The sequence below is a fragment of the Echiichthys vipera genome, assembly GCF_963691815.1.
Source record: "Echiichthys vipera genome assembly, chromosome: 4".
Classification (NCBI taxonomy): domain Eukaryota; kingdom Metazoa; phylum Chordata; class Actinopteri; order Perciformes; family Trachinidae; genus Echiichthys; species Echiichthys vipera.
In genome coordinates, this window is record NC_139829.1 from 15,109,599 (window position 1) to 15,134,484 (window position 24,886).

Here is a 24,886-nt window from a genome sequence, read left to right on the forward strand (position 1 = left end):
GTTTTTTTCATTTTATTTACTGGACTTTGTTATTTTAGTTTAGTTGTGTACACCTAAACAAATTAGATAGATAAAGCAATTCATTCTTGCGTTTTCGTCTTAAACAAATTTAACAAAATTATGAAACATGGCTTATTTCAGAGCCCATGGTGATATTTGATACAGTCAATAGTCAAACCCCCCAAATATTACATTTACAGCCACCGAAGACAAAGAAAATAGGCAGCCTAATGTTGACAATCAGAATAGTTACTTTTCTGTTGACTGACTCATTAATAAATCGATCCATTGTTGCAGCAATACATTTACACAATGTATAGAAAGTGTGGGAGGGAGTATTTTTAATCCTTGGCAATTATTTAGGCTGTGAAACCCTCATGTTTAAGGAAATGGGAGATATAATAATGGCAGAAAACACACGCAGTCCGTCACTGTGCGCGCTGACCAGGCGGCCTGACGATTGGTCTCCCCGCGCGTCAGTAGCGTCTGCGGGGGCGGGAGTAGGCAGATCCAGCCAGTGCTCTAGTTTCTCACACAGATGCTGCTGCTAGGTCAGTGTTATGCCGTCTATAAATAATAACAGAGACACAACAGCCACTGCGAGAAGAAGAAGAAGGGGGGAATCCACATCACAATTTCTCCCTTTTTAGTCAAATCTGCAGGGATGAACCAAATAATGTGACATAGCCCCGAATCAACTGTCGGGAAAAAGACGCGTTTTTTATCCGCCTTTTTATTCGTCTTTTTTTCACAGGTGCCATTGTCTCCTTCACCTTTCACACTGCTGGCAGACCGGCTCTGCTCGGGGCTCTTTATTGTGGTCATCCATCTGCACGGGCGGCTGCGGCTTGTTGGTAAACACGAATCGGATCCCGCCGGCAAGGACTCCCTCTGGTGCATTGATGCACCCGTTTCAGTGGTGTAACGGTGAGCAGTCATTTTATGTTGTAAGGCCTCTCAGATATCATGTGCAATATGCCTGTAATTAGAGTGACTCTCTTGTGGCAGTTAATATTGTAGAGCAAAATGTAGTCTCTGGGTCACTCCAGTGTTTTCTAAATCTAGATATTTCTAGTATGAGAAAAGACAATAGCGCCCTTTACTAAAGAAAAACAAATTCACTCCTATTCAGACTTTTGTGGTGTTAAACAGGGACTTAAAGCTCCCTAAAATATAGATTAGCAGTATATAAACATGTCAGTAATGGTTTATAACACACTATAATGTTGTAGTTGAAGTCTTAGTAGTTGTGTATAAGTGTATTTGTCAACTTTAACTCCTTCATGTGGGCAAGTGGAGGTCAACATGATACTTAATGACAATATAGTAAAACACAGATGTAATAATATAAAATATGTATTCACCTGAGAAATCTAATTGCTGAAATTAATAAATACCTTAACATGTTATTGTATCTGCCTATAACTGCATTATTAGAGCTGCAACAATCAGTCGATTAATTGATCAGAGGATTGAGAGAAAATTAATTAGCAACTAGCAGTAATTGCTTCATAAATGTGAATCTTTCCTTTGTCGTACGTGACATCTTTGGATTTTTGGTGTGGTTGGTCGTATAAAACAAGCTGTTGTAAGACTTCTAACAGGGGAATTCTAACAGGCATGAAAAAAAAGACAATTACAGACAAAACGATGAAAAGAGATGCTGTTCAGCAGATTCATTGATAATGATGTACTTAGCTATATTATAGTGGGTTATATTGTGTGTTGTATGATGCTTATAAATGCTAAATAGGGAAAGGTAAAGTGTAATCCACTCATTGTTTGTTTTAAGCATCCCTTAAGTATTCTCATAATATTCCTTAAATTGGGTTTTTGTGGTGAAGAACATGGAAGAACAGCTGTTGTATGAATGTGTAATCAATTTGTGTATTGATTGGTAGAGTAAGAGACGGCTTAATCAATAGAATCCTTTATTGCCATCTAAATGACCTCCAACTGAGAGTCGCACAAGGCTGCTAATTGGGCTTTCTAGGGCCTTTCTGGGTAATCTTGTTGACACTGACTGACCCTATCTGCAGTCTCTTCTCGTCCTTGACCAATTATCTCCAAAGCCTGAACAAAAGTCTGAACAACTTTCTCTGTCTTGTTTAAAAAAAAAACATGTGTTAGTGTCCTGATGTGCATCTGTCATGCTTCAACATCATTAAGCCCTTCCTGGCGGTGAAATGCTTTGTCAGTGCTTCATTGCCACGGTGAGACCCGGCTGAAGATGATGGATTAGTCGTCTTTTTTTTTGCTTGTGGCTTCGCCCATTTGAGTGCAGGAGCCTCCTCGGTGGACTTTGGTGGTGTTCAGACAAGAACAATTACTCCCTTTGTGCTACTCAACTCCCTTGCTATTCACAGGGGAAATCGTACACACACACACACACACACACACACACACACACACACACACACACACACACACACACACACACACACACACACAGTATCAAAGAGTGACATTCTGCTGGAAAAATGAAGCAGTATCAGGCAGCCACAGCTCAGCTCTGTGTGTCAGTGTATCTGTGATCATGCCTATGGTGTTAATGCGTGACACATGTAGCACTTGATGCATGTGATGGGGTCTTTTGGGCTCAACGTACTTTCTTCTTCTCCTTCTTCTTCTTCTTCTTCTTCTTCTTCTTCTTCTTCTTCTTCTTCTTCTTCTTCTTCTTCGTCAGCAGCAGCAGAAGTCATGCAGGCAGGCTTGAGTGCCCCCCCTTTCTGTGAACTGTTTAATATTTGATGCCAAGTTCAGTCTTTAATGCAAGCAGCAGCAGCGGCAGAAGCAGCTTTGTGTGTGAACATGGCGTATATAGGACAAAACCCTATCAAGCATCTCAGAGGAACTGTCAGGGAAGCTGCCATAGTCGAGGTATTTTACAGCTCTATCGAATCACGGAGGGACTTTCCTGCCTTTTTGAACAACAACACGAGAATCTGTCTGACAGCTGAAACTCATTACAGTCGACTCAGATTCTCAAAAAATGAGAACTTTCGCTGTAGCTAGCTTTCATCCTTTTTTATTTCTTTTTTTTTACTGCATCTGCTACTCTCGGTGCCATGGCAACGGGGCAGCTCCTGAGTGCCAATATATAGGTCAGTGGTCACGCAGGGCTCCACCCAAAGCAAAATACCACATATAGCTGTCTGTTCTCCATGCATATAAAGGTGGAGGAGACAGATGTGAGCGCCTATCCATACAGACAGACAGTTGTGACATGACACACACACACACACACACACACACAACAACTTGAATACAAATGACCCAGATTTGGTTTCTGAGTCTGCAGCAGCTTCTCAGGTGATTTGTGCCATCAGCTGTGCAGTGGCTTGAACACAGGAGCATGCACTCCCCCATCCCCGCTATGTGAGTCTCTTTCTCTCCTGACAACCTTTGTAATGCAGATTGTTTGGCACAATGTAAAGATGACACCAAAAAAATCTGCCTGATTTGTGCGTATGTTCACAGCCTCACGTGTGTCCAGATACAATTGTGGACAGTGAGGTCAAGCCCTCAGAGATCTATGAATAATGGAGGAACTAAAGTGAGTGAAAGGGAGTTTTGCATTTTATGATAATGGACATGTGGGTTTTTTTAAAGGCTGATTCTGATTAAATATCCAAATACAATGTTTTTAACACAAGAGTAGGGCACAACTTCACCTTCCAATGTGTATGGGGAAGGGACATACTTCCTCTTTCAAAGGTCTGTTATATTGTTCTAAGTATCAAAAGTAAAAGCACAAAGCAGACAAATCCTGTTTGAAGTGAAGCTAGTGATAATAACTAACTAACTAACTAAAATACTATACTTTATATATAAAGTAACATAGTTTAGTACAGTGGTTTACACTAGAGCTAAGTTGATATAGGCACAAAACTAAAGGGGATATTCAGTTTTCTCCATTACAGTTACATACATTGCATTGTAAAAGATGGTTTAACACAAGATTTAGACCATAAGGTAAGGAGATAAGATTTACAATAAATATAGTTGAGCAGCTAAATGAGTAAATTCAATTTGAACTTTGTTGTTTTCTCTTTAAATATTCATAACATTTTACAGAGTATGGTTAATGGCTTGTCAAGAATGTTTTAAGAAAGTTATGACTCATGACCCTTGACCTGTAGGATCCTTGCTGTGCTTCACATGTCCTTCAGTTTGGTCTCTGGTAGTAATTTCCTCTTGCAGTGTGAAGTCATGTAGTGGTGCAACTTGAATGTGTAGACGAGCCTCGATAGATGGAGAATCACTGCTCATTCAGAGACGTTGGAACTACGAGGTGGGAAGAATCGATTCTCTCATACTTCAATTTTCACTGTGAAGTGGGAGAAATGTCAAATAGAAATGTCAGCGTGTCACTTTGGCTGCAGGAGTGACTAGAAATACCAACATCTATTAAAAAACAATACTCATTACATGGATATGTAACCGGTAAAGGTCTCCATCCATCCATCCATCCATCCATTCGTCTGTACATCCATCCATCCATCCATCCATCATCCATCCATCCTACAGTGGACAGCTTGGCAGTCCAACACACATCTCAGTGCAGTTTGTTTTTACAGTCAGATAAGTTGCTGCCGTGTGTCTTGGAAGAATCTGTATTTTTCTTTTATGATTAAACAACGCAAGTTGTTTCAGTCAATCAGCTGCTGAAGTGTTTGATCTCTCGGCCGTCTGCGGCACACTGCCTCCACTTCCTATTCTAATATGGAGGGGTTTGTATCAACAGACTAGCTCTGATTCACTATCACTCACTGGGTTAGTGTGACCTGATCTAACAAAGCCCCCGCTCACATGCAGATACCGACTTCTCATTACTGATGCAGAAACACAAAACAAAACAAAGTGTGCTCTCTGTGTCTCATTGTCACTGTCTATCTAATCTACAAATGTTTTTCTGCATTGGTTTCTTCCTTGAGGTTTGGGAATTCATGGTTTTTCTCAGTTTATACTTGATTAATGCCCCTAGAAACAACCCGTCAAATACTGTGAACTGCACCCACCCAGCCACCAGAATAAAATGTAAAACTTTGGCCTATGTTTCTGAAAACCACAGATATGTTGAATATCAACATTTCACTGACACTTTGATGCTCCGCAGTCACAATTTTAAACACGATTAAGGTTTTAATTCCAAACAAAAGCTATTAACATGACCTAGTTTTAGGCATAAAAAACAACATGGTTAGGTTTAGGAGAAGGTTGTAGTTTGGCAGGACGGGACATGAACAGGACACAAGCAGTCTCCCGGATGAAAGTTGAGTGTTTGTTTGACCCAACCATCCACCCCGACCTCCTCCCTAAGTGGAGTTATAGGCTTGATATACTACCTGACTTCCAGAGCACTTGCTCTGAACATGTAACATTAACGTCTATAATTTTATATTGGAATCAATTAAAAGCCACATACAGAAGTGAAAGGGTGCCAAAAACGTTAAAAATAAACAATAGAATAGAATAGTACAATAGAAAACAGAAACGTACAATGCCAATATTATCTGGCGAACAGGCTGACTGCACACAAAGTGCAACACTCATGGTCGCATTTGTTCTTCAATCTTCCTCCTCCCCTGCCTCTCAACCTCTGACCTTGACTGTAGACAGCAGTGCTACAGTGATAATCTATTTCATGGTAAAACAAACACACATAGGAGTAGAGTGTCACAGCAAGAGTGATGAGACAAAGGGGGGCACCTTTAGAATAGAATAGAAATAGTTTATTGATCCCAAGCTGGGAAATTGCAGCCAAGCTGGGAAATTGCAGGGGATGGGAATACCATCTGTTTGGGTTGGAGCACACTGCAGCGTTCTCCCTAAAAGCATAATAACAGTCATATTTAGTGTATATGAATGAATCGCCTTAAGATATCTTAAAAAAAAAAAAAAGATTTTCATTTTTGCTGCTTTTTTAATCAAATTGCCCTCAGTGATTCTCAGAGTGAGTGCTTTAAGTCTTAAAACCAATTAACTAGATTTCATCACTGTCTTAAATTGAGCAAATATGATCTTTTTCGTCTATGACTTGCTGTTCTCGTCTGTCCACAATTAAACCATACGTCGTGTTATAAGAGATACAACCATGTTGCTTGGATACAGCATTAAGAGTGTTTTACATCACTGAAAAGGACTAATTTGCCGTCACAGGAAAGTGCAGTGGCCGTCTTTCTCTACCTTTTTCCCTCAGCCTTTGTGCTTGTGCATGTGTGTGTGTAAGCTGCCGTTTCCGACTTCCATTAGAGGCAAACACAGCTGCACGTCTGTCCATCAGCTGCCCATTAATACTAGAATATTTTAAACAGTGTAGAGTTGCATATGGGCTTTGAGACATATTCTTGCTTTCAGCAGTGTAAGGCCTTTTTTTTTGCCTTTCTAGCATACGTCTCCTTGTAAATGTATTTTTAAATCTTCCCTCTGTCTTTGTTTAGGGTGCTTCTGTGGTCTGGGACTGGTTTACTCCAACAAGTCGTGCACCATGCCGCCCATCACCTTCCAGGACCTGCCTCTCAACATCTACATGGTCATCTTCGGCACAGGCATCTTTGTCTTCATCCTGAGCCTCATCTTCTGCTGTTACTTCATCAGGTGAGGGGCGACAGGGACAGAAATATTTGATTGAAAACAAGAAATGTGGGGGGAAAAAAAACTAAGGGTGTCTTGAAACCTTTACTTCCTTTGCTCTGGTTCAGGTCAGTGGATGAGTTAGTAAACTTAACCTTGATTTAGTTTCTTTTCACACAAACAAAAAAACAACCAAACCACAATGCATCACCTGGTTAAAGTAACCATTAGGCTCAATGTTGCAGATTGGGTCAGATTGAGGTTGGATCATGTTCCCACCACAAACAAATAGCTAAAGTATTTGTTTATGACCGGACAGAGACCATTATCTCTAAAGGGTTTTGGTGCCGTTGTTTTGGTGTGTACATGATTGCTGTGTTCAGATCTGCACAGACAAATCGAACGAGAAGGAAAACGCACCAAAGTGCTTTGGGAGGCTGTACTGCAGCAGTGCTTTGTGTTAAATGCTAATGTTAGCGAGCTAAGATGCTGATTAGAAGGTATGTTTACCATGTTCAACATCCAATGTATTGCAGCAGTTCATCCAATAGTTGCTGAGCTAGTTCAGTGTGAAACAAAGTGGCGGACTGACCGAGATTAGCATCTCTAAAAACCTCCAATAAGGAGATTGTGTGTGTGTGTGTGTGTGTGTGTGTGTGTGTGTGTGTGTGTGTGTGTGCGAGAAACACATTGAGGGAGGGAAGGAGGTAAAAAAAAAGAGGAACAGGGTGACCTCTCACGCTGTTGACTGCGAACTCCCTGATGAACTGAGGGGACGTTTGTGTCTGAAGGACGGGATATGAAGCAACAGGAAGCAGTCCGTTACAATGTGTGAGGACAGCAGTGAGGAAAACTGCAGTGAGGCTCAGAATAAACACAACCTGAATAGCACACAGTGGGAGTACACAAAAGCATTACACATGGACGTCGGTTTGTTTTTTATCCTGGGCTCTGTCTGCATTTGGAAAATCACCTGACATCTCATAATGTGCTATTTTCAGTGCTGTACATGATTTTTTTGTTTCCATCAGAATCACATCTGATATCAAGATGCCAAAAACATCTGTCTACTTATTGCATGTGTATCCTGCCTACCTGTGTGTATATAATTACATTAGGGATTAATAAAGCATGTCCTCCTCTCTCACCACTCAGTGTTGTTTTCTGCCGTAGCAGGCAGCTGTTTTCAGTGTAAAACCACAACCGAGTGTTAGTTAGTTAGTTAGCGACTTTATTGGAGAACATAACGAAACATTTAGCAGCCAAATATTTCCCTGAGGAGCTAAAAATAGCTAAACGGGAGGGAGTGAATATTGAACTTACATCTGTCTGTTGGCCAGAAACACAACTCCAAATAAATGATAATTTTCTTTGTAACTGTTTGCTAACAGGTTCACCATGCCCCCTTAAAATGTGATATGTCAATATTATGTAGTCTTGTGTAATTGACCCCCTGCAGTCAATTATAGTTACTGCAGGTTTAAATTTGACTACCCTTGGGTTAACAAATGAATAGAGGAACATCAGTAATGCTTCAGCTAATTCACTGATTGGACTTGTTCATACGGGGTAATATTACTGGTAATGAGGATTAATCCGTTCTTAAAGTAGCTTTCAGCTGCAGAACTTTGTCATCCTTCATAATTAGAGGAGATTCAGTGGATGTTGAATGGATCAAAACAAATATGGCTATATTTGTATTTAATTATGTTTTTTTTCCACATGCCTTTGGTCAATATCAGCAGAATCTCACCATGTCTCAACTCAAACTTAAAGTAGAACTCATCAAATGGTGTAAATGAGTCATATTCCTCAATTTATCTTGCACATCATTTCCTCATTACAACATGAGTTTCATGTTCTTACATTATAATAATGTATCATGTTATTATCTAAATCATAGTAAAACTATATAACTTAATAAAAAAAAGGTTTTTATAATGTGATAAAATATCACAAACATTATAACAATAAACTTTTCACCTTACAATGTTATTTTTCAGTGGCAGCACTATGCCTCCGTACCCAAAGGAATCAATTTAGATTTTTGTAGTTATTAGAACACAGAAAACCTTGCAGGCCCATTTATTTAATCATTAATGTTATGTTTGGCTGTTGTGGTGGCTTTGCACTAAATTGACCATCAAGTCTGTCAGAAAAGCTTGGATCTTTCCTGTTTCTCTTAAAGCACTTGCCTATGAATCACAACCAATGAGTCACTTCCTTTGGCTCCATTAACATGCTGGAGGTAGTCTCGGGTAGGAGTGTGATTGTGAATTCATTTATAGACCGGGTGAGATGAATACTGAGTAATGAATACCATTCTCTGTTGGGGGCAGACTTATTATCCACTCAGACAGATTCTCTATAAATCCTGTGTGCCAGGGATTTGTGATGTTTGAACATGATTGTGATTTATAAAGTCTATTCATCTATGTGAGATTTCCTCCTTTAATCATACAAAGCAATTCTATTAATTGTCAAATTTTCTAAAAAAGGCCTTGACATCTGTGTTTGGCTTGGTATTCAAACAGTTAGTGGCACAAACTGCGGGTGTACACGGCCGTACCTGCAATATAATTACAGCTGGTCAGAAGGCAGCTGTAAGAACCACAAATTGCAAGCTGAAGGTGTCTTTAGACAATACAGCAGTGGTGGAGAGTATTTAACTTAAGTGCTTATACTTTACCTGACTATTTTAATCTGATGCTACTTTATACTTCTACTTCACTACATTTTTGAGGGAAATATTATTCTTTACTCCACTGCATTTCTCTGATACCTTAAATTACTTAACAGATTAAGATTTTACAAACAAAACATATGATGAATTTGGAAAATATAATACCGTGCTATATTAAACTGTGCAATATTACTTGTGAGTCTGTATCATAACCTGTATAAAAAGATGGACTGAGTTTCTCTGTCGTGGTCCGTTCTCTCAACTTGATCAAATCGCCTATGGTAGTCATCATCTTATCAGACTTTGACTCCTCTTCATTTCCTCTTACCAAAAAAGGGCATTGATGTGATGTTTGGGGGGAGGGACATATGTCCTTCTGGTTGACGTATACCTCTGAGGAGAAGTGAGGGCCAGCGGCTAGCTGTCACTCAAGAGGCCGCACCCCTAATTATTCATAAACTGTAACCTCCAATAAAATAAAAACTAGCCTGTTACAAAAAAAAAATCACATCTTCAGTGTTGTCATGGAGTTATGACCTAAACATACAGACTAGAAAGTTAACATGGGGGTCAATAAGAAACGGCTCTATTATGAAATCTACCCCTAGTGGCACTCGCCGAACTGCAATCTTTGGCACTTTCGTATTGGATCAACCAGGAAGTTGCTGTGGTTGGGGCTTGGTCTGTATGTATTTGGCAGACGTCCCCCTGTTATTCAAATCCCAGGTGTGAGATAACTTTGGATTCCAAGTTAATTATGAACATGCACACGCATTTAAAAAGGCACAATCCAGTTATGGACTATAACCGTTGCTGTGAAACAAGCTGTGCAAACCCAGCTCCCGACACTACTCTACAACCCCTACCTGGGAGTTCAGAACTGGCATATGCCATAACCTAAGTTAATGCTGCAGTTGCAATTATTTACCAAGTATTTTATTTATTAGAGAATTGCAGCAGCATTTTTTATATTTGTTTTACATTTTATTTGTATGTTTCATACTGACAGCTAAAACTGTTTAGCTGTTGTGTTTAACTGTTAAATAATTAAACTTATGCTCGTTCTGACAAACAAGCAGCTTTTTTCATTTTCCCCCTTAACTATGAACTGTACCATCCTGTACTGTACTGTACCAATCCCAGCTGACATCGGGCGTGAGGCGGGGTACACCCTGGACAGGACACCAGTCTATCGCAGGGCACATAGAGACAAACAGAGAAAGACTACAGGCAATTTAGAGTCACCAATTAACCTAACACATGCATGTATTTGGACTGTGGGAGGAACCCAGAGAAAACCCACACAAACACGGGGAGAAGGGCCCTAGCCGGGATTCAAACCAGTTACCCTCCCGTGTGAGGCGACAGTGCTAACAACCACACCACCATGTCGCCCTACTTTTACTTTAATCGTTTAAATACATTTTGTTAATAATACGTTTAATAAGTGACATCTTGAATGTAGGATATTTACTTGTAGCAGACTGTTTTATTTTGTTCCTTTCCTTCAGTATATATATATAATTCTTCCACCACTGCAGTACAGTGGGACAGTATAGCGCAGAGCTATTAAGCCACCAGAACCCCAAATTAAATCAGTGACTCATGTAATGTACAATCAGTGATCCATGAGACTGAACGTGTGAAATACCCTAGCGGTTCAAATCCCAGAAGAGAGTTTCTAAAGCTTAACACAGTTGTTCATTAGCCAACAACAAGAAACATTACTCTTGAAGCTGGTCATACAGACAGATGCTATCTTATCTGTAGAGTAAGAGATCTAGAAAAATAAAGTGACAGACGATTCCAAAATGCTTCAGCAGCACAAAAGACAGGCTTGAGATAATTTTCCATCACATGTGAACACATGTGAGAGATCTAGTAGCTTATCAGGAGAGAAAGAGACACGTCTACTATGTTGGTTAAATCTGTAAAAAAATGTCCTAAGAAGAAACTACAGCTAAATGATCTGACCTAAGAGAGTTCGGGTGTTAGCTCCACTAAAAACCTGTATTTCAACTGCTTTTTTATCCATGCATATAAGTTGAATTAAATGGAAATTTGTGTGAACCTGACGTCATTCAAGCCTGAGAAAATTTTGAGAAATTAAAGCCCAGTCAGGTTCAGACAGAGAATCAAACAGACATTTGCCTCTGTCACTCTGAATAAGTTTATCTGGAACTAGAAAAAATAGTATTTTTCTACACATTTAATTCAAAACATATAGCTAACATATAACATAAGCATAATAAAAAGAGAAAACTTAGACAAACTACTAACTGATAACAAAGTTAATTAAGCTGAAAATGTTAAATAAGACAACTGAAACAAAGGTTTTCAGTGAAACAATCTGGAGAACTGCAGAAGACGCAATGACAACTTTTTCTTTATCAGTGAATATATAAATAAAGTATTTTCTTTATTAATCAATGATTTCCAGAGGTGACTAACAATCAAAGACAGAAAGATATTCACTTTATTGTCATACGAGGCAATTCCTTGCACCAACTACTCACATTTGAGAATGTGACTTATTGACTTGTTCGACGTTGACGTTTTTGCAGTTTGGTTAGGTTTAGGCAAATAAAGCCATGTTTGCTACCGACACCCAAGTATGAATAGCATACATTGATTTTTGGGTTTAAATAGCCTTTGCCAGTTAATATATCCAAGGTGTAGAAATAACATTATGGAGGAAAATATTGGCTTGGTTACTACTATATACCACAGAAACAATCTGGTATTTGATATATTCAAATATAGAATATCATTATATCATAAACACCTGTTGAATCCATTGTTACTTTATACAATGAGATCTGGTGAGCAGTAGCTATGTGAAGATTTTTCTATTCTTTGCCGGCTGAAACACTGAAATCTCCGTCATTCCCCCCTTTCACCCACTTCACATCATTCTCCAGGCATGGGAAACCTCAATACATGTAAAATGTGTATCCTCACATTGTTCTGCATGGGAGATTGTTAGGGGCAATCAGCGTAAACAATAAACCAAGTGTCAAACACAACAAATAACTGTAATTTCCTTACTACAAGCAGTGAGATATGATTTTTCTTTTTTGATTTTTGAGGGGGCCTCAGGTCACAAATAAATATTCATCTTTCATCTCAAATGCTCTCCTTGCATTCAGTTTCAGCCTCAAATCACAGTCGTTGATAGACATTTGAGTCTATGTTTAGTTGTGTAAAAACAAGAGGCCAAAAATAACCGCCTGTACAGACGCTGCTCGCCAAGTGATAAAGATCTCTCTATTGTTGGTTATGAGGGTGGTGCAGGGATTCAAAGACGCAACATACTCATTATGCGTGTTTGTGTATATGTGCATGGAAGTGTGTGTGTGTGTGTGTGTGTGTGTGTGTGTGTGTGTGTGTGTGTGTGTGTGTGTGCGCACGTGTGTGTGTGTGTGTGTGTGTCTGTGTGTGTGTGTTAGCATTTGCGTGTAGTTTCTTTAGTGTGTGTGTGTGTGCGTGTGTGTGTGTGTGTGTTAGCATTTGCGTGTAGTTTCTTCAGTGTGTTAACAGTGTGTGTGTGTGCGTGTGTGTGTGTTTGTGTGCTTGCAGGGGAACATTTATTTGTCTATGGATGTAAAGCTTACCCTGCAGTTACACAGCTTCCTTATACACGCAGTCCCATAATTTAACTGAAAATCTTAGCCTAAATCCAATGAACTCTTAAACTCATCTTAGAATAAATACAGATACTTTTATCTCTTCCTAAACAAGTGGAAAGTGGTGGAACTAAGTTCAATTTACTTGAGTCTTTGTATTTAATTCTGCAATACTTTATACTTATTCCATTACATTTAAGATCTCAAAATACTGCAGTTTCTAAGTCCACTATATTTATCTGTCAGCTGTACTTACGCATTGCTGTGAACAATTTGTAAAAAATATGAGGCATATGTATTGATTAAACTCATAAGTAAATAAAGTAGTTAGAGTGAGCCCAACTGCGACCAGCAGCAACAATAAAATGACATTGAGCTTTCAGTAGTCTTAGTATATGAACTTCTTTCCCTCATCATACAGAGTGCTATCTTACAATACATTACAATAAATTATTAATAATTGTGCTTTCAAATATTTTATATGATGATCACGTTTTGTATTTAAGCATTTACTATAGCTGTCAAATAAACGCAATGGAGTACAAAGTACAATATTTCCTTAAGAAAAAGCAGAAGTAGAGTAGAAGTTTAAAGCCACGATATGGAAATACTCAGGCCTACCTCAAAACTGTATTTACTTTTTAAAGGTCCTGTAATATGCGTATTTTCAGGTTCATACTTGTATTTTGGGTTTCTACTTAATATATTTATATGCATTATGGTTAATACTGTCTATCTTAATACTATTAATCTATTAATTAATCCACAGCAAACTACGACACCAAGCCCAGAGTGAGCGGTTTGGTTACAGAGAGGTAAAGCCTGATCTAATATTTAAGCAGCCTTTACAGTATAAATAAAAGAAATCTCTCTTAAACATATTTTGTTTTTGTTACTCCTGCAGGTGGTTTTAAAAGGAGATCCAAAGAAGTTGAATCTTCACGGGGTAAATATGTGATTTACATGCACGTTTGATTTCCGCATAAACACGCAGCTGAAATCTTTTATAATCCAAAACAAAAACACAAAATTGTTGCATGATAATGTAATCAAATGACTGTCTTCACTCTGTCCTGTCCGTCTGTCACTTACGCAGCAGACGTGCGCCGTATGTCTGGAGGACTTCAAAGTTAAAGACGAGCTGGGAGTGTTGCCATGCCAACATGCTTTCCACAGGAAGTGAGTAAAGTGGAGTCTTTCTTTTTCTCTTGTTACCACTTTGCAGTTGTTTGGCCTTGTTGAAATGAAAATGATCGTGTTTAAGCCAACGGTCAGTGATTACAGAAATTACACATATAGTTTTGGTTGATTTATTCCTGATTGCAGCAAAGCACTACAGGAGCAGGGAGGAGGGGTGAGGGCAATAGCGTATGCACTGGTTAGACGGCAGAAAACTGATGTTTATTAGGTGTCTAAAATTGTGATTTTCTCACAGTCATCTTGAACATTAGGAGCATGTATTTATATCAATATCAATCAGGAGAGACTAAATGAAAGAGAGGCATGAAGAAGCACCGCTGGGTCTTTGTGATAATCGTGCTTATACCATCTTGTGTTGTCACAACTCATTTCATGAGTAGAATATGAAGTGCTAGTCCCCTTCAAAAACAATCCAAGGCACAAGGCAGGGTTTAAACAAAATTTAAAAAATCCCTTTATTCTAAATGGAAACTTGAAATGACCCAACGCGTTACAACCAACATAGGTCTTCATCAGCAGTGGCTTACACACCGAAATTGTGCTACAGCACTTAGTAGAGTGGCAGAGTGGTTATCTATCAATGTGATAGCATGTTGGTCAAAGACGAGGAAGGGATACATCAAACCGGGATGCAGGGAGAAGGGGATGGAAGGAAGTAAAGGATTTCTTTGGAAACAGGAAAGAGCATGTGGCTCTGATTGGTTGAACTAAAATTAATGCATGCCGTCAGTCAGCCGATTTAGTTGGAAGCAGGAGAGGGAGGGAGTGAGGGAGAGAGAGAGAGAGAGAGAGAGAGAGAGAGAGAGAGAGAGAGAGAGAGAGAGAGAGAGAGAGAGGGAGGGAGAGAGAGAGGGAGGGAGAGACTTCCAGATTGTTTGTAAACTGGAGGCCAATTTAAACCGTTGCTGTCAACCTGCAGTTGATTAAGGAGAGATCAATTGGAAGTTAATGACAATATTTATTAATAAAGACTTAAGTGATTAGACTCCATCAATGTGAAGCATCCTCACTAAGCATCGGCTCTTGTGAAGACAGGAAATAAGACAAGATTCCTCCGTCTGGTGGTGGTGGTGGAGTAAAGTCGTCAGGTGGTTAATTGAAACCCTAGGCTGAGTCTCCCTCGTGTGGGAGGTTGTTCCCTAATATGCCTGAAAGACATTATAACATAGACAGAAAAATCATTGATGGGACATTTACAGCGCAGGGAAATGGTAAAAGTCAGTATTGGAGAATTAGAGAAAGAGGAAAGAAAAAAATCATAGTCAAAATTTCATAGGAATAAAGAAAAAACAAGAGAGAAATGACGTCTGTCCCAGTCTTGTCAATGCAATATCTAAGAAACTTTTTGGAGTCTTCAAATGTGGCATAAATGTCTCCTTGGACTCTTGGACTTATTTTGGTCTTTTCAGTCTTGTTGCATGTGTGATTTTTTCCATACAGTTCCCATTTTTTGTATCCAGATGTCAGAGGTTCAGGTTTCAAACATCCTATCTCAAGTCCAGTTTTGAGACTCTGGCACTTTGTACTTAGAGCACGTCAATTTTCCACTGTTTTATCCTTCTACTTCACTACATTTCGGAGTGTATTTTCATAGTTATACTGTGAACATCAAAAGTTTACATACAAAAATAGCCTATGAAATATAATGCATTGTTATATATTAAAAATACCCATGCATAACAGTCCAGAAGTAGATCCTACTAGAAAACTCTTAATACTTTTACTTTTGATACTTTAGGTACAAGTTGCGGCTAATACTTTTGTAAAATCATGATGGCAGACTCGTTATTGAGTAGTTCATAGTGTGGCATTGCTACTTTTATTGAGGTAAAAGATCCCAATACTTCCTCCACCACTGGTTCTCAAATATGGCTTTTGTTGATCAGTGTCAAAATGAGTGAGCGGAATCATGATCTCATGTTGTTCTCTTCTTATTCCTTTCCTGTCTGGGATCTCCTGCCTAGGTGTCTGGTAAAGTGGCTGGAGGTGCGCTGCGTCTGCCCCATGTGCAACAAACCTATAGCCGGCCCCCCTGAGCAGCACCACAGCATAGGGACTCTTCTAGATGAACTGGTGTAATCCATCAACCCCTGCCAGCCTGGGTAGGACGTCAGCGCCCGGGCCAGACCAACTGATATCAGTTAGCGACCAACAGAAAGAGGGACACTGTTTTGCTGTTAAAAACTCAGCAAAAACACCAACATGATGATAGTAAGTTGGGGTAACCTAGTTACCGCATGTGGAAAGACTCTGAACGATGATGTTGCCTAGCAACCATATCTGAGATGACAACACGACACCTTGTGGTGTCTGAGAGATTATCTCGAGCCACCCACACATCACTCCACCACTCATCTTTCAACATCCCTCTCTCCACCCGTCACATCTTCTCTTGTTGCCTCGTGTCAGGTTAATGGCACCACTGAAGAAGAGTTTTGAGAGAGCGTTGAAGGACGGGACCCTGGATAGGAGGCACTGATCCTCTCCAAGCATGTACGAGTGTTGTATGTCACAGGGGTCACTGATATTAACTCATTTCAGTATCAGCTCAGGTTATTAAAAATTGGCTAAATTATTCCAGACAAGAAGTTTTAAGACGAAATCATAGAGAAAATTATATTTCAACATCCCCTTTCATAAGAAAATATCGACAGAAGTTACACTGCTGTCAAAACTACAGTCATTTCTTAGAATTATCTAAAATAAATTTCAGGTAGAAGAAGGGTTTAACTGAAATGTCTGCAGCTGTTTGGAAACAGCAGAAGCCCTGAAAGTCAGGGGAGTTTTTCCATTTCCAGTGATCCTTTTTTTCAAAAGTCTGATCTAAATAGTTTTCTCTCTTGTGTTTATGACTTAAGAACAGGTGAAAGTTCTGTGAAAACTTTAGCCAAAACCTTTTTTCTACCTGTTTTAAGATATAATATGTCATATGATCAAAAAGAAAACAAGGTATAAACTAATACATAAATAATCTCAATCTCTCAATCATCACTTATGACCCACTAGAAGTGTGTGGTGGGGTCTGTATCTGTATCCACATGGGTGTTTAACACCCAAACAATAACAGCTCGCAGGGTGAGCAGCTCTCAACCGCTGCTTTGTCACGCCCCTTACCCTCAGCATTGCATACTAAGACAGGGCATGAGGCAGCATTTGTTTCACCAACACGCACACAAATAGAGAGAGAGTGAAGTTCTGCATTCACTCATAACCCGGCAGTGTGGCCCCAACCAATTCTCATTCCCAGGTGGTCAAATACTGCCATTTTGTCACGGCCCTCGACTTTCAACTGTAAACCTGCAGTGATATTAGACGCTCAGAGCTAGTGCTCCAAGATTAAGAGCACCAAACTCTGCTTAAAGAGGCAGGTAGGGGTGGTGGATGGGCCAAATAAACAGTGGACTTTCAACCGGGAGACTGGGTTTTATGTGAGTTCACAACGTAAACGTATTCTCCGTGTTTAATACAGTAACAAGAGTGCTTTTGACAGGAAGCGCTACCCAGGGTGTTCTAGCAGGACTCTGTGGAGGCATGTGTAACTGCCGTGAAAAAAAACACAAAATACTGTTTTATGCCTCTGATTTACTGCTTTGTCTGAACGGAGCTCGCTCTCTTCACTCAGTCTCTAGCTTGCTCAACCATCACTGCACTCTCTCTCTTTCTCTCTCTCTCTCTCTCTCTCTCTCTCTCTCTCTCTCTCTCTCTCTCTCTCTCTCTCTCTCTCACTCTCGCCGTTGAGGCGGGGAGGATAGGAAGGTCCGACTCTCAAGGCTGTGTGTTTACAAACAGTAAGCGATGTTTTCTACATACTACAAATTTCCCACACAGAGGGAGGGTGACTTCATTCTCTACTCAGGACGCATTTACGCCACTATATCTTTCCATAGAAAGGTTTGCTCCTGTATTAATGCTCTGAATGTTGAGTACAGAACCGTTAAGTCATAAACACAGAAAGGAACACCATCGATGCATCACCAAAAAAAGGGTTAAGGGTTCTCACTTGCCTCTCGGGGCTTCCATAAACGTTTTACAAATGTTTTGTACTGAAGATTATAAATTTAAGTCACACTGATTTTTTTAAAAATGAAGGAAAAGTTGGATTCAGGCATCATTAGTGGGACCTAAAGATTCATATTATTTAAAGAAGAAGCTCAAGCTGTCCACATGTAGCAAATGAATGAGTATTTCCAGAAACTCAAACCAATAGATTTTTTGCTGATATGTGAAACTGATACTGATGTGTTAAGTCCATATTGGTGCCCACCTCTACAGTGATGTGATGTGTGTGTTATTTTTTCCCCACTGGGGTGTTTTATTGTTCCGACATGTTTTTATTGTGTTAATATAGATGATGGAAGGAACTGACACTTTCTGCCTTTCATTGTAACAGTTTGGTTCTTTGTTAAAATATGTTTTTGTTTAAGAAATTGCACTTTAAATTCACAAAAAAATAAAAAGCCTTTGTTCTTCTAAAATATTAGCACTAAGGTTCGGATGCAGCACAGCAGGTCCCTTGTTTCCAAGTGTGGTAAATCTTTCATAAAAGTCTGTGAAGTATTTGAGATGCTATTTTATCCGAAAAGACGGGGAGCAGCAGTACAGACCCTCAGTGTTTTTCTGTGAATTAATCTGGGAAGCAACTAACTCACTTTCATACATTTCTGTGGCATTATTGCTGGCATTTTTACATTCCTCGGTTGTATTTTTCTATGTGTGTATGTGTGTGTATGTGTGTCTGTGTCTTTGTGTCTGTGTGATTTAAAGCGATTTAAAAAGCGAAACACTGCCTAAAATGGAGCACAAAACTCACAAAGCACATTGTCCAGATACAGAAGGCACCTGCACTGTAATTAAAAGCCAAACACACACGCGAGGCTGTTCAATTCACGTGCCAAGAAAAGAAAAAAATGTCAAAGAAATTTGTACACTCTGATTCTGGCCACATTTCACATTTTGGTATCCGAACAGATGTAAATAACTTGAAACAATAATAAATATGGTCCGTCTGTTTTGTTCAGCTTCTCTTGTTTATTTCTAGTATCTGGCGCCATCAGCAGGTTCAATACTACATGAAAATGTATGAAATTGTTGTCTCCGTCACTGGTTCTCAACCTTTTGAGAAATGTTTTCTTTTAAATGGTTTAATGTAGTTAAGTTTTATTATGTTATTTCACAACACACAAAAGAAAAAGGAACACTAGTTTCAGCACTGATGTTTTGTCCTCTTATTTCTTTCTTTTCTCCCATATTTTCATTATATATTCAAATATATTATTATTATTTCCATCAAGTATAAAAACAATGTATTTTTGTTTTAATTCAGGGTAAAGGTAAAGTGCTAAAAAAGTTATGAAAGTGTGAAAAATGTCAAGTCAGTCCTAAAGAGTATTGACTTATCATCATCATCATGAACAGCCATTGTTTATTCAGGGAAAATTGACTGGGCATTAAACGCTTTTACAGCAATGCCCTGAATTCACATTTAACAACAAAAAGATTTTTTTATTAATTTAGAAATGTCAAATCAAAAGACTAAATAGCATATCTTCGAATTAACCAAAGCAGGAACACCGTACAACAACCGTACAACAACACATCAACCAGCATAAACTTAAAATGATTTGTTAATTTGTTGCGTTTATGTGGCTTGAAAAAACTAAAAGCTCCTCTCTTCTTTTTTTTCGTTTTACTTTTTTGCAGTCATTACAAGTTATCAGTCTCATCACTATCCTTACCCCAAGTGAAGGAGTTCAAGTACCTCGGGATCATGTTCACGAGTCAGGGGACGATGGAGCGTGAGTTTGGCCGGAGAATCGGAGCAGCGGGGGCGGTGTTTCAGTCACTCTACCGCACCGTTGTGAGGAAAAGAGAGCTGAGCCGGAAGGCAAAGCTCTCGATCTACCGGTCAATCTTCGTTCCTACCCTCACCTATGGTCATGAAAGCTGGGTCATGACCGAAAGAACGAGGTGGCGAGTACAAGCGGCCGAAATGGGTTTTCTCAGGAGGGTGGCTGGAGTCTCCCTTAGAAATAGGGTGAGAAGTTCAGCCATCCGTGAGGAACTCGGAGTAGAGCCGCTGCTCCTTAGCGTTGAAAGGAGCCAGTTGAGGTGGTTCGGGCATCTAGTAAGGATGCCCCCTGGGCGCCTCCCTAGGGAGGTGTTCCAGGCACGTCCAGCTGGGAGGAGGCCTCGGGGAAGACCCAGGACTAGGTGGAGAGATTATATCTCCACACTGGCCTGGGAACGCCTCGGGATCCCCCAGTTAGAGCTGGTTAATGTGGCCCGGGAAAGGGAAGTTTGGGGTCCCCTGCTAAAACTGCTGCCCCCGCGACCCGACCCCGGATAAGCGGATGAAGATGAGATGAGATGAGATGAGTCTCATCACTGGTTTCATCCATTTATTGATCCACCCTGCCACATTGATATAGTTTTACTGTATATAACCAATGAAGGAAAACTACATAGCAATAATTATAATAAAAATGAATAGAAATATATAATAATATAAAGATAGAATAAGCAGGGGGAGGGGTCTCCTCAGTACTCTCTAAGTTTTGCTGCTCCTCTCCTCTGTTTCTGTGACCCATTTACTCCAGTTTCTGTGAAATTCCTCTTCATGATTATATTGTTGTTTTTTAAATTAAAGCGATAGAAATATACATAAGTTGGCATGCACATAAAATAATTAAATTATTTGATTACCGGACTTTATTTGAGGAAATACGGTACCCCACATTCTGGTGAGTTATAAAACCATCCCCAGTAAAAAAAAAACAACACAAAAAAAAACATGGTAAACTGGTTAACAGTATCTAGTGAGTTCAGTGTGGATGGTGCTGCGTGCGTAATACAAAATACAACCATATTAAGACTGACATTAAAGTTGAATAAAGACGTGTCTGTTCTGTTTTCTAAGAGCAGTATGACCGAATCCTGTGCCCAGTTTTATTCTCCCCTTCTTTGTGAGCCTGAGAGAATAAAACTGAAAAAAATCTTTCTAATATTTATAATCTGTGACACATTCAATTAGGGCCCATTCAAGGAAACAAATGTTGAAAGCGTCATGATCACTTCCTTGACCTTAAATAGCATAAATATAACATAAATAGCACACATTTGGTCTAAGACTCATTATTCTGGCTGCGTTTGTGCTTGTGTTTTTTATTATTATTATTTTTTGCTTGAATATGCACCAGTAATTAATTTACAGTAAGTAATAACATTATTAATTATAATAATAATATTAATAATAAATAAATAAATAAATACAAATGTAAAATGTGTTTAACAGGTTCACCTGGATCTGCTTTTTTAAGGTGGGTTCATTAAAATGTGAATCTCCATCTCAGCTTGGGACACAATGGACTTACATTTAGTTACATTCTTTAGCTGGAAATATTAATGAATCAAATAATATTAAAGTAATAATCTTATAACAATAAGCATTGCACTAAGACAGAAAACAAGTCCCTCCAAGTCTCTCCCTGCAGCCTTTTTCCTTTCCTTTAAAACATATTTGACTTGAATTTTAAGCCATGGCATTGCATCATCTCATATTTGACTTATTGAACACTTTTTAAAATATTAAAGATTAACAATGAACTCTGACACTGAGAATCCTTTTTATATGAGTGAATAACAGGGGGAAACAAAGTCGCACACTAAAAGATTTAGAGGAGTCAGAGCTCAGGAGTCAACATCCGAATGAAAAAAAGGACCATCTGTACGCTGCCTCAGTAAATGTGCAAGACCCCGTCCTATTGGTGGGTCCGACCGGTACCTAGCTATTTCCCCCGCAGCAGATTGCAGGTGGCAGAGCATCGAAAGTCTGAAAGGCATTCCTTACTCCTGGTGCCTTCTAATTAGACTTAAGGGCAAGGAGGAGCCTCAGAGGACCTGAAAGGGGATTCAGGATGGAGGCAGATGGTGCGGGTTCTCAGCACTGGGTCTGATAGAAAGTGAAGGATGGAAAAAGAGAGGAGAGGAGAGGGAGGTGCTGGGAAAAGGTGGTGACTGAGAGGAGCGAGGATGACAGACTCAGTTTGGTCACTTTAAACCTTAATTTTCAAAGAGTTGTTTAATAATTGTAGGGAAGAGTAAAACACCCAGACCTGACAAAACAAAAGCCTGCAAAGGACGAAAGAGAAAGACAGAGAGGAAGAGATGAGCCGTTCAGCATGATGGACATCTGGTGGCAACTTGGTTGGTGATTATATCAAAATCTTTCTCTTAAAGCTGTCTGAACTCATTGTGTCATGATGATATCTTCATGATTTGCCTGAAGTTTTTTTGCAATAAGTTTCATTATAAATGTGATGACCCTCTGTGTTTAACTGCCTGTAAGGTGTTTGACTGAGGTGAAAATTTTTGCGTTGATTTTAAACAGATGAAAACTTTTATATGAGTCACAGTAGATGATAGGTTAAAACCATGACTATGATATTTTAAAATTAAAAGTAAGAAGGCTTTTATTAGCGTGTAGGGTCCAGAACAGGCTTGACTTTTCATCAATATTGCCTGACTTAATGGTAGGATGCTTTAAAAGGGTGTGCATGGAATGAACACATGCATCAACACTCTCTTTCTCATAAACACACACGCACACACACACACACACACACACACACTGCTTGGGTGGACCTGGAAACATAAGCAAGTCTTTCATGAGATCAGCCTCTACCTGAGCAATAAAGAGCCATCTGTGCTGTGAATAAACTGATGATGGCAACACACACACACACACACACACACACACACACACACACACACACACACACACACACACACACACACACACACACACACACACACACACACACACACACACACACACACATGCACACACACACACACACATACACATACACACACACACACACACACACACACACACACACACAGGGTGGAGAGACACATAGAGAAATGCTTGTTTCTGTCACTTCCCTCCTTCAGCGTCGTGGCACTGCAGAGTGAATGTAAGGTCAGGTTATTCCTCTTTCTGTGCATTTTTATAGCAGCCAGCGTAAACCTGACCAGCAGTCCAACAGCAGCGAGACCAGGGCGCGTGACAGACTGGTAATGAAATAAGCTGCTCACAAAACACTGAAGCGCGTCAGGACAAGAATGACCAGGTTGGTTGGTTCACTTTCTCCGCTTGTCATTTGATTTGTTAGGCGAAGTAAAAATTTCTTTATGTCAGAGTCTCGGGATGAAAGGCTAAAAAGTGATTTTATTTTACAAGCAGTGAATTAACATTAGATTACAGATAGATTTGATGTGTTTACCAACCTGAGGGCCAGGAACCACCAAAGATGAATCTGAAGGGTCGCCTGATGATTAAAACAATTATTTTCTAAAAGATTATGTTTATCTCATATTACTTTTCTCTCATTTTTGATTTGTAGTCTTGCTAGAAGCACGTCTTTATCGCAATGTAATTATGTCACAATGTGACAGACTAAAACATCTCATCAACTATTTGATGGATTACGGTGAAACATTGTAGAGACATTCATGGTGCCCAGAGGATGAATCACAATAACTTTGGTGATCCACTGACTTTCCCTCTAGCACCACCATCAGGTAGACATTTTTTTTTCTTCAAAAAAAACTTTAAAATTAATAATATTCCCATCAGCCTTCAACTGCACTTGATTGATAAAATTGATAAAACACTCGACTAGTTTTTGACATGAGATTTAACCTGACATCGAGGACTAGAAGGATAAGATTTTATAACATTTTCAAATATTAGCATTTTTCTCGGTATTGAGAAGTTAGCCTACGTTTTGGTTTCATGCCTCTGCGGCGTGGGCAGAAGTGGAAGACATGTTTTTGCGTTGTACGTCCGTCCATCGGTCCCATTCTCAGGAACACAATACCTCAGGAACCCCTGGAGGGAATGTCTTCAAATTTAGCCAAAACGTCCACTTTGACTCAATGATGAACTGATCAGATTTTGGAGCGTCAAAGATTAAGGTCACTGTGGCCGTAACTCAAGAATTAAAACACTATATGAGGAAATTTCACACAAATGTCTAATAGGATAACATGATGAAGTGGTGACATTTTATAGCCAAAAGGTCAAAGGTCAACTCCACTGCAACATCATAATGTTATTCAAAAACGACACTGATCTTGACTCACTACATATATTATGTAAGCCTGGACAGACATGGGTGATTTAGTGCAATGCGCACAAATCTGGCAACCTACTAGGGAGGCCAACAGGTGTGAGCATGCTGAAACAGTTTTCGTTTGGGTTGAAAAAAAAAAAAAAAACAACTTTTCATGACCACTGTCTTTTAACTGATTTAAATGGCAGCTAAATCATCAGAATTTCATACGACTTGACTTGTGACTGGCTTGACTTATAGCAGGGACTGGACTTGCTTGATCGATGTCACCACAGTAACTTGGGATTTGCTTGAGACTTGAAGATAGCCCTTACTAATCTCTAACAATGACCTTGCGAGCATAGGGTTTACCACGTTCAAAGCCTAAGAGGTTGGGAACCACTGCTTTAAAATGTATATTGTTGTCATTGTAGGGAGTTTCAGAGCTCTGGTGATGATCTCTATATGTGGCACAACACCTGTGAAGATGCTGCCTGGGGATGTGGCAGATGACGGACAACATGGGAAAACAGGAGTGCATCTTCTCTAAAAGCCATATTTATTAATATATGATTCAAGAACTATGCGTTGCTTCTTTTTTCGTGGGTGCATCTCCACGTGACAAAAGTACCACCATGATTTTATAGGTCTCAAGTGTTTTTTTTTAATTAAAAAGCCAATTCACC

General features: G+C 39.5%; 1 protein-coding gene across 1 annotated transcript; it reads left to right on the forward strand.

Moving 5' to 3' along the window:
• Window positions 1-639: 639 nt before the first annotated feature.
• On the forward strand, window positions 640-18,957 carry rnf122 (ring finger protein 122). The gene is made up of 6 exons (XM_083913104.1): window positions 640-927; window positions 6,444-6,600; window positions 13,655-13,700; window positions 13,790-13,831; window positions 13,982-14,064; window positions 16,050-18,957. Exons 1-6 carry the CDS (start codon window positions 903-905, stop codon window positions 16,162-16,164), a joined length of 468 nt encoding a protein of 155 aa, XP_083769230.1. The 5' UTR covers window positions 640-902; the 3' UTR covers window positions 16,165-18,957.
• The last annotated feature ends 5,929 nt before the right edge of the window (window positions 18,958-24,886 follow it).